The sequence below is a fragment of the Argopecten irradians genome, chromosome 1 (genome assembly GCF_041381155.1).
Source record: "Argopecten irradians isolate NY chromosome 1, Ai_NY, whole genome shotgun sequence".
NCBI classification, from domain to species: domain Eukaryota; kingdom Metazoa; phylum Mollusca; class Bivalvia; order Pectinida; family Pectinidae; genus Argopecten; species Argopecten irradians.
The window spans coordinates 45,909,292-45,920,185 of record NC_091134.1 but is presented as its reverse complement, the minus strand read 5'-3'; the positions used below and the strand labels follow the sequence as shown (position 1 = coordinate 45,920,185).

General features: G+C 31.8%; 1 protein-coding gene across 5 annotated transcripts; it reads right to left on the bottom strand.

Annotated features, from left to right (window-relative positions):
* Positions 1-1,502: 1,502 nt before the first annotated feature.
* LOC138329974 (transcription cofactor vestigial-like protein 3) lies at positions 1,503-9,734 on the bottom strand. Of its 5 annotated transcripts, XR_011209504.1 has the most exons (5): positions 9,537-9,734; positions 8,482-8,773; positions 5,188-5,604; positions 4,795-4,847; positions 1,503-2,435 (listed from the first exon to the last, which is right to left on the bottom strand). XR_011209504.1 is itself a non-coding variant. In XM_069277289.1 (4 exons), the coding sequence occupies exons 1-4, from the start codon at positions 9,609-9,611 to the stop codon at positions 2,389-2,391; spliced, it is 831 nt and encodes a 276-aa protein (XP_069133390.1). In that variant the 5' UTR covers positions 9,612-9,731; the 3' UTR covers positions 1,503-2,388. The 5 variants fall into 5 exon arrangements, 4 of the variants coding, with proteins under 4 accessions (XP_069133390.1, XP_069133397.1, XP_069133419.1 ...); XM_069277289.1 differs by lacking the exon at positions 4,795-4,847 and having other exon boundaries at positions 9,537-9,731; XM_069277296.1 differs by lacking the exons at positions 4,795-4,847; positions 9,537-9,734 and adding an exon at positions 9,317-9,473.
* Between the last annotated feature and the right edge of the window lie 1,160 nt (positions 9,735-10,894).

Below are 10,894 nucleotides of genomic sequence, written 5' to 3'. Positions count from 1 at the left end.
TGGCCATCTTCAGGTACATAGAAACACAAGAAAAGCTAGGTGAAATCCATCTTGAACGTTTTGATATGATGCCGTAGCAACAATAACGTCATAGATATATTGTTGCTATGGCATCATATCAAAACGTCCAAGATGGATTTCACCTAGGTTTTCCTGTGAAAATATGTGGAAGAAATATTTATACTATTTTATAGTTGTAAAGACGTGGATTAGTTGCAGAATTTCTTTGGGAAATAATATGCAGGAAAACGTAAAGCGATTTTGTAGATATTATTGATATGGTTGTTTGCATTTCGACATATAAAACAACAACTTTGGTAATTTCAAGATGCATTTTATATAATTTCAAAAAAAGAAAAGCATCTACTTAATATGTAGACAAAAATAATTTTGTGAAATCTTTCACTTTGTTTCCTGATGACAAAAGTTACGTGTTATTTCTGCGATTTATGTATATACTAGATTTAAAAGTGATATATATCATCAAAAACCATGATGTGTTTTGCAACAATTCTTTTTTAATTTCGCTTTCATTTTGAACCTGCATTGAAAAATGTAAATTGAAAGCTCTACATAGAATTGATAAAATAAAACCTCATGTCATCATCGGGCAGTTTTTATGGCATTGCTCAATTTCTAAATATCACTGGCAAATTATCAGAAAATATTAGAAACCCTTTATTGATATCGATTACTACAACTAATTATCTCCAAAATACAACAGTATCGTACTTTTTCTAAAGTTAGAATGTAAGATCGAAAACAAAATCATTATTTATCCCAATGTGTACATTGGCTACCAGTTTCTAGAATATTAAAGTATTACTTTCATTTGGCTTGATAATTGCTTGACTCTGTAATAGCCTGGTTTTAGAGTTTCAAACTAGAAGCAGGTAATCTTGTATTAGAATCTTAGGGTCTGGTGGCCAGTTTACTTAATGTGCGTAGGATTCTTATATAACATGCAATACAGCGACATATCATTGATGGTCATGTTAACTAGGCTTTTAGAAATTAAAAATGATGTTTGAATCTAGATTAATATACTGATTTTTTTTTCTAAAATATCTAAAATGTTAAACCGCTTTGAACTTGAATTGACAAACTATCAATATATGACCAGGTGGATTTTGATGGCTCAAATCGGTTAGCAGTGTTTTACAATCCTTTTAATAAACGAAACAGTACCATTCAGCTGTTCTAAACCTCGTCTTTGATATTGTGATACTACTCCGCTTAGAAACAAATATAATCTGGATTTACTGGAGGTACTGTGGTTTTTTAATATGGTATCATTCACCAAAATCTTTGTGGCTATTCAATGACTTGGTGATATAGTGTGATAGAGAGCTTTGTCTACTTACAAAAATACAATATTGTTATCCTAATGCTGTTTATGTATGGAAATCATATGTCGCACTCAAAGGGGTATTTTCCACAAGGAATTAGGTAAATATGATTCGGAATTGGTAACAATCATTGCATTTTGAAGACAACACAAATTAATATTTTATTTAATTTTATTGACAAGACTTTTATCACAAATATATACACAAAATAATTTTTGATATCTTTCTCCTTTAAAGTTCTCACATATTCCAAGTCAGATTATTGTGATTAACACCACAAAACATGTAGATGATGACGAAGTTCCGAACGGATATTACCAACGTAATTTACGTATGCTTTTTGAATATGAATAAATGTAGGAATAGAATATCCAAACACTTTTTCCCATTTATATTCTATAAACCAACAATAATTCGATATCCTGATGCAACTATTATTTCATTTGTGCCAATGGATACACATTAATATTTAATTGTACCAGTGGTTTTACGTTTCAGAATAACCAGATAGTGCTCGCTAAACATCACAACTAATGTTTTCTCTGTTTCCAGTATGCAGGTATACAACTGGTAGACCCTGATTTGTATGATAGTTCAGATCTTTCCATTGAAAGTGCCGTTTTAGGAGACTCACTACCACATTATATATATGGTTTCCAGTATTGGGTTGGTGACAGACATGATATGCTATCTCGTTGAGCCTACCAAATACAACACACTATGTCATGTCCATTTATAGAAGACATTTTTTAAACACATTTTGTATAACTTATCGTATTCGACAAGAAAGCTGTGCCTTTATAACGTCAAGCCGCTGGTGGCTGCTTCCAAAGGTTGTGTCTGTTACAAAAAGTACATGATGGTAGAAGGATCTGTTTTGGCATTTTAGAAATGCGTGTGTCACTCCATTATTCCACATTTTCCCTTCCAGCTGTAACGTGTGACATCGCAATTGTTCCACGATATGTTCATCCGAACGTCAAATGCTAATGGAACAGACTGTACCACATTGATTACGCCGGTTTTGATACAAGTAACGTCACCAGCAAATCTCCTTTCTCATGCTTTGTAATGGATAGTCCAACGCTGCAACAAAATCAAACGTAATTATTATCACTCGCGATTACGTTTACTTCACTTGACGAAGTTTTACGCTTACTCTTTTCAATAGAAAAAATATGTATTTATAAGATAATGTAATGGACTCATGCCTTCAGCTGTATTTATATGGATGGAGGGACGCTTATTCTTTCAACTGCAATTTCCTTGTACGTTTCCAGGAGCATGCCATAGGGACATATATAGATCATTTACAACTTTATAGATAATTATAAGTAATGTTTCATTATCAGACCTAGATCAGATTCTAGGTTTCAATTTTGGTTGCTACCAAATTTTGCTTTTTGTTGGGTTTTTTTTTTCTGAGAAAATGAAGTATGACGATGTAAGGTAATGTTCTTGCTTTTCTTATTTTAATATATTTTTCAACATGTCTAAAATGTGATATTGTAATTATTCTAATATAGGAAAAATAGTCAATAAAGCAAAATTTAGGTTGGGCAATGATCTATTTGCGATGGAAAGGAATAAGGATTTAAATTTAAGTACATTGTATTGATATTTAATTATTTAATGTATTTATAATAATGAAGATTAATTGGTGTTAAGTTAATAAAACTATAGTAATGTTTTTTTATGTATCATAATTTGCATCTTAAATGTATTTGGTGATGACATAGGTATTTGTTCATAAGCTATAAGAATCGAGTAAATCAGTAGTAATCGAAACAATTGTAACGGAGAAAAAATATATATAAGATCAACAATAACGATATAAACTTTTGTCATTGTATGATGAGAAGATTCGCTCCTAACATCGACCGATAGATATATATCAGTATAGATATCGACATGTTAACATGTAGGCATGTGGAGATGTGCTCCAGGCCAATCTATAAGGAGGCATGTATCCGATTATAAAACAACAAATCACGTCGGCAGTTATCTGTTCAACAACTTTCGTTTCGCCAAATCTAAGATGATACTGCCGTGTCTATTGAGTATTACTTTCACCGGTATTACTGGGTATTGCTATCTCCGTATCATATCAGGCTGCTGTCCCTTATCTCACCAAACGGGAGCTCATTCGGTAGTTCGGGATGAATTGGGATGATTGTTTGTTTCTCATAAATCATTGATAAAGCTTGTCGATTGTATTTAGTTGTTACTAGCGTTGGTGTTTACGAGTCGTTTCTTTTATAAAAGAAAATATAAATCTGCCTGTCATTCTTATTGTTGCACTCAGGTAAGAGAAATAATGCTATTTTTAATGTTAATTTATTCAGTGTAATGGAAAAACAAACAAAACTTATGATCTTTAATAACAAATTGTTTCGAATTCAATCGAATCTGAGGTATTTTCTAGTGTATAGACAACTTTCGTTCTTTCTAAATCGTTAATTGCTAGAAAGTGAATACTTTTCACTAAAATATGAAATAGTTACAACTTATTTCACTTGCTGCCTTGTAACATGTAAGAACAGACATCACATAACAAAAAATCCTACAAAATTCAATATATCAAAACAGATTTTGTTATTATTGCATGAACACTTAATGACGTTATTCACATATATTTTTTCTTGAATGATATACAAATCATATTATTTTGATTTCAAACTAACGTGTTTATTGGATGACTTTTATCTTGAAGTTAATTATCTATTCATTTCATATTTTATTTTACACTTTCCATTAATTGTTATTGTACAATATAACCGGTTAATTACGCGGATAAAAATTTTTCGTGATTTTAACTAAAAATGAAAAAAAACATTAATTAGGCTTGAGGTCAGGTTTTCAGTAGTATTTGTTGGATCAAATGTTCGTGATTATAGTATTGTCCCGCGAAATCGTGACAATATCATCCCCTCAAAAATAACAGCCTATACGGTACATGTTTAGTTGTATGTTATTAAATTCCCTGGGTCATACCGTTAATAATAATGTATTTAAAGATGCTCCACCGCTGACAAATGGTATTTTTTCACTATTAAAAACTTGAGCAGACGATTTAGTATTTTTCTTCAGTTATAAAAGTTACTTACTTTACACCATTACCACCATTGAAAAGTTTGAGCATCTAATTTTACTTCAAGTTAAACAGATTTGAATTATTGTTCAAATGATGAATATAATTTATGCTCTGTCGGCGGTGGAGCATCTTTAAAGAAACACTAATACGGGATATCTTTCTTGTATGTTAAACATATCGTTACTTCGTTTCTTGAACTTGAATTTCAATATTTCTTGGTGTTCAGGTGATTTGCTTTACAGCCATGTGCATGCATCCTTCACATCTATCTAATAAACTAATATCTGTTGTACCATCTATAGAACATTTTACAGTATTTGACAATGATAGTCTAAAACATGAAAAACTTACAGTGGCATCAATAGAGGGAATATTGCTCATGATCAGAAATGCCATGGACAATTCTGAATAAAAAGAGTGTTTGGATTATGAACCAAACAAGCTGCATTTAAACCTATATGCGATTTAAGACTTAGTGATGTGGTGTTTTTTTTATCCTTTTGTATTTACCAAGTCATATATAAAGAATTAAATATGAAGACATTTGCAGACAAAACTAAAAATTTTCTACGAACGTCAAAATGACCTATTTGATCTTGAGTACAAAAAAAAATATAGATAAATAACTTTTTTCCTGATTTTTTTTATCCACAGCAATAATCGTTCTATGTTGGACGTGTAGTACATGTAATTTGTTTATTCAGTGAAGTTAATATGAACTCCACAGTAATGCAATATACTTACATGATGTCGTGGAAGAGTCATAGTTCATATTGGAAGATAAATCCGCACCAAATCTTTGTAATGACGCATAATAACTTCCTGCTCCTTGTAAAGAGTCCGAGAGTTTTGACATTTCATATTTAGAATTTCTTGAGTCAAATCCACTCCTTAGCATTAAAGATTGATATGAAGGGCCAAGTTTACTGGCCGAGTCAAACGAGGAATATGGAAAGGATCGCGCAAAGTCAGGTGCATTCGAATATGACTGGGATGCGGCAAAGTGATATGGCCAGTTATTGGACAAAGTATACCACGGTGACGTCAAATAGTCCCTTGTATAGTCCGAACTACTTCCTGAAGCAAATGACGGTCTTGGAGGTTGGTAAGAACTGTTCCAAAAAGAGGGTGGTAGTTTTCGTTGACACATTAAAGGGGTTTCTGAAAAATAAAATAATAAACAATTGTTATATTTTCATGAAAATCCTACGGAACTCACGAAATATATATTTTATATGACATTCAACAGAACGACAGTTGGTAAGCAGTAAATGAAACTGAAATTTTCAAAAATTCACCATTTAAAGAAAATACAGATCTGTTTGGCATCAGGAAATAATTTCAATTAATTTGTTTTATCTATTTCCATATTCAGTCTAAGTGGCGTCCCGTTATTGACTCACTAATCGTATGGCTCAGGGTATTAGGTATTTGTGAGAATGATATATGTATAACTGTCATTATCTAAAACATTATTGATTGAAAGCAAACAATACACAAAATGTTCACCTTTAAAAATTTTGTCTGTTTCTGTAGTTTGCAAAGACGATGAATTATTGTGTAATATTAATAATGGAAGCACTGTATCATAAGCAAACCGCAAATAAATTCTTTTTCACGACACGATTTGAAAGCTCCACAATACAAAAGAAAGTATCCACAAATATTTCATTTTATACATACTGTATAATATGAAATGTTCGTTTTGAATTTCTTTTATGGAGAAGTGAAATGTTTACCTACAATTAATATTTATATACATGAAATTTGGGCAAGCTCCCACCCACGAACGAAAGAAGCAAGAATATTTCATGGTAAACAGACACAAGTACAAACCTTTAGAAGCACTATTGTTTTGATTAAACATGTTATATTATTCAATGATCTTAAGATACATTTATTTAAGCTAAAACGATTTTTAAAAATCAGTATTTTCATCACTAAAATAGTGTATCTTCAATGACCTTATATCAAGTATAGTTTATCAAAGTAAAAGCAACATACATTAATCACAATTCTGGTGCAATGATATAGATATATTCAATTGTTTTACATACATGTTTGGTTTACTACAGTAGATACGACAGTGTTGAAATAATCTTTCATATCGAATAAAATAAGGATGATTCAAATTTTACCACTTAAAATAAAGATTGTTTTAAATTTGAAAATAAATTTGCTTCATTTCGGCTGTACTAAAAGATACAAGCAGTTGACATATTTAAGTGTATGAATTAAAAGCTCTCAATGTTAAATAATATTGTCATCACATGTTTCTGTGTGACTGGGCAATTATCCGAGGATAATATAGTGCGCCTTATCTCTACCAATAAACTGCTAATTATTTCACAAACAAGCAGCTGTTAAAATAGGGTTATGGGAGCCCCGTCTTGACACTGACTAAATCAACACCGCACAGCAATAAGGCTCCTTCCAATTTTGACAAATAGCGGTACAACTGTTTATCTTAGTCCCCGGCCGATTTATCAGTGTCGGAACAAATTACCCAGCGTATTACTCCGCACGTCACGTGACACTCTTCAACAACTTTTCTAATCTGTACAAATGTATCGTATAGTTCTTCTTGAAATGGAACCGATTTAAAGTATAATCTGATTGGGCCTAGATAAAAGATTGAAATGTACCACCCAAACATTTGTATCAACATAAAGTTAAAGCCTTTGATGCATACTTTACAAATTGTTTGTACATTTTTACATATGATCTAAAACTTTTTTAAATGCATTGCAAACATTTTGCATTTTCTGTCATATTTTTGCAGCGATCGTTTTTGTATGCAATCTGAAAATTCGAAAGCTTGCGCATAAAGCATAATGCCACCCGTGGAAGTATACAAATAGGCAAATTCGCAACCTTATCAACGACCGGACAATCAGTGAAAAGAAAAAAAAATACATTATTCCTTTTATATATATTTTCTCAAACTTTAAAAAAAATATCATGAGGAGTTACAGAATAATAATTACCAATACTAATTTCTTTTCTATCTAAGGCACATGGAATAAAAAAAAAAACCAGCAAAGCCCAATCCATTTTTAATTCACAATTGCTATGATGCCGAGTTCAAGATGGATTTACAAGATGAAGGACGCATAATTATATGAAAATTTATAAAATTATATCTTAGTATCCGCGAAAAGTTGTGAAGAGGATAGTGAAAAAACATACCATTCAATCAAACATTTTAATGTTTTTATCACAATTACATTGGAGTGCTATATAGTCATGTTTCTTTTCAGTATTAGATAAACTGAATTTATAACAAGCCATTTATTTTTCTCATCATATTCGGTATCAATATATAAATAAAATCCGATTGTACATAGCCATACACTGATATAGTTTTGTGGTATTTCTTTTCCACATCAAAAGAAAAACCTGCAGGAGAATGATAACACAAAAATGAGCTTTTGATTCATCGAAAAAGCTATTATAGGAAAATGTAGATAATTACCAATACTCTAAGCATATTATTAAAAATAATAATCTGATGTGTTTACAAACTATGTCCGGTGTGTTATCAACAACTCAATGTTAAATCATTAGGTATGTAATAGCTATACCAATAGGGTCAAAATGAGGATGTATGATAGACACAATCCATATTACGGCGTCAATGCCAAGAAAAAATATAAATCCTCAACGTCAACGGCATCCACTACATGAAGGGAAAGCGAAAATAATTGGGGACTGATACCAGTTTAAAAAGAAAAAGTTGATTGATAGTATATTATATAATAAATTTGGTTTATAACCATAATTCAGTATCAAAGATTACCACATGAAGGCAAATACGAACAAAACAGACTTGGTTGTTTGATATGACCGTGGTATCGATACCTATTTTTATAAATTCTATAGAAAACGTTTCATGGTTATCGTAGTCTGCTGAAAAGAACAAATGTAAATATATCAGAATCTACAGCAAATTCATGTAATCTACATTTGAGTATCTTTCGACAAAGTTGAATGCATCTAATTAGATTGCATTGTTTTCTTTTCCATTTCTATACCTACCAGAGCGCCGGAGGTTCGGTGATCCATTTTTTTCCAATGTAAAACTACTCGGCTGACTTAAAGCCCTTGAGAAATGTTCGTCTACATTTGTGGCAGTATCGCCATTGAAATAAGTCAACAGTACACAATTAGCGTTCAAATATTGGGATCCTTTGGGCTGAGAATCCGGATCTGATAAATCCGCTGTTGGGTCCGTATCCCTGATTTTAGAATGTCGCATGTCCCCAGGAAGACAGTAGCTTCCCGCTGCTGCCACATGCTGATTCTCGTACGAACTGGGATTTGGAAGTTTCTGTAAAAGAAAGATTTGTTATTTTCAAAATATTTGTGTCATTATTACAAATCTTGCAAAAAGACTTAATCCACAATTTATTAAAACATTTTACAAAGCTAAATCATATTAAAAAACTGTATTTGGCAATATAATCTACAATTATCTGTCAAACACTAATTTTCTTGCTAGTTATTTATAACGTATTCAAATACATGCCCATACTTTAGACCCCAGTATAGCTAGATACAACGTAAACGAATATATTTATAGTCATAAGAACTGATACAGAAGCTTCAAGATAACCTTCTACCTGATTTAGGAAAAAATATATAAATCACACAGGTTATTCAACACTTACATTTACAATTGCAAGAACAGAAGAACAATATTGATTATAAAGTATATCCTACAGTGAAGACAAAATAGAAAATACCGCAAGTCTGCATCACCACACAAAACCAACTGAGCTAATGTTGAAGACATTCGGCCACATTTGTCCAGTTTATATAGTACCCTGGAGCTTAATCACGATTGTAAACCAGTTGTTTGCGTTTTTATCACCTTAAAAATTGGTTCCCTGTTATTCTGCAATGTGTATCTATGAGAGGAAGGCATCTTACTCCCTTCAGCAATGTCTTTCGGTAAGGTAAAGAATGTCAACTATATACAGGCACTTTCTTCACAAATATTTTGCTAATTACATTTCAACAATTCCTAAGGGATTTCCAGTTGGTTTTTTCTTTGCTAAAATAAAGTAATGCAAAGTAAGAAAATCACTCACCCCATTTTCTGAAGGTGTTGTTTTATGAGGAAAGTACGGCGGATAAAACTGGTACATAAGGTCAGTGCAACTCATGGCTTCTTCTTGTGAATTTACCCTAGAGATTGTCCGAAATACAAACCAACAAGCATTGTTTTCTTTAGAGATACTGAGTAAATAGCTATGTAAGTTTCAACAGATTTCGCTATGCTATCCACGCGTTCGTATCATCACCAAGGCAACGCATATTGCTGCCTATCAAGTAAGTTATTGACAAGAAACTGACAACCGTTGCCACGCCTACATGGTACCGCCTACAAAGGAACCGGTCTTACAAACCATTGTTCGCCATGGTTACAAGACAGTTTGGGATATTCCTATTGTATTCACAATGTTGACATATGAATCAGATTGTTTAACGAAATAAATATATCAACGGGTTAAATGTCATCATTCATCTTTACGATCTTTAATGTTGATAACTACATAGAAAAGTAATCATTTATGTAGAATACATTTTGATTTTCAGGTAGAATATAGTTTTCATTTCTACCTGGTACTGTGTACACAGATTGATCACTTTAAAAAAAGGAATAATAACGTTTTAACGCTTCAACAGGCTGTTATTTCAATTATATATTACTTCAACTCGTATCTAAGATCATTTCACCGTTGTATTTAAGATCGACATCAAATTTTCATGGAGTATCTAGAGAATAAACAATGTGCAAACTATTTCGATAATTTCAACATAGAGACACAATTACAACATAAGATAGACTTAACGTAATGCTAGAAAATAGTCTTAAACAGTAGGAATTTTAGGTGTAATATTCAAACTAAATGCAATGATTTAAAACAAAAATCCTCCTGAACGATAAAAACGTAACATTATAATAAAGAACATCACAGGCAACAACAGGGGACATTTGAAATAGACTCGATAAGTTTATCGAATCATCGAAATATATAATGGACTCAGTTTTACATATTGGTTACCATATTTTGTATAACTGGATCGGGATTTGATTTAGAATATATATTTTTATGTTAAAAGTCATTAAGATTTCATTCGAATTTCAAAACAAGCCTTCAAGGTTTTTTCTGGTATATACATGATATGTTCACTGGTTCTAGCTGTTGCGATGCATATCATATAGTAAGCCATATGGCTCAGCTGTACTGTAGTCGGTGTCATTATGGATATTTATCCACCACAATATATACTATATACTATGGAGTGGTCACAGGTTTGTTTATGACTGCTAATCTATGAGAGAGAAACTCCCACAATAATTATGTTCTGCAGTTACATAATGATATTTATTACGATATGTAGCAAAACGAAATAGTGTACAGAAGCAATTTTTTTAATAATA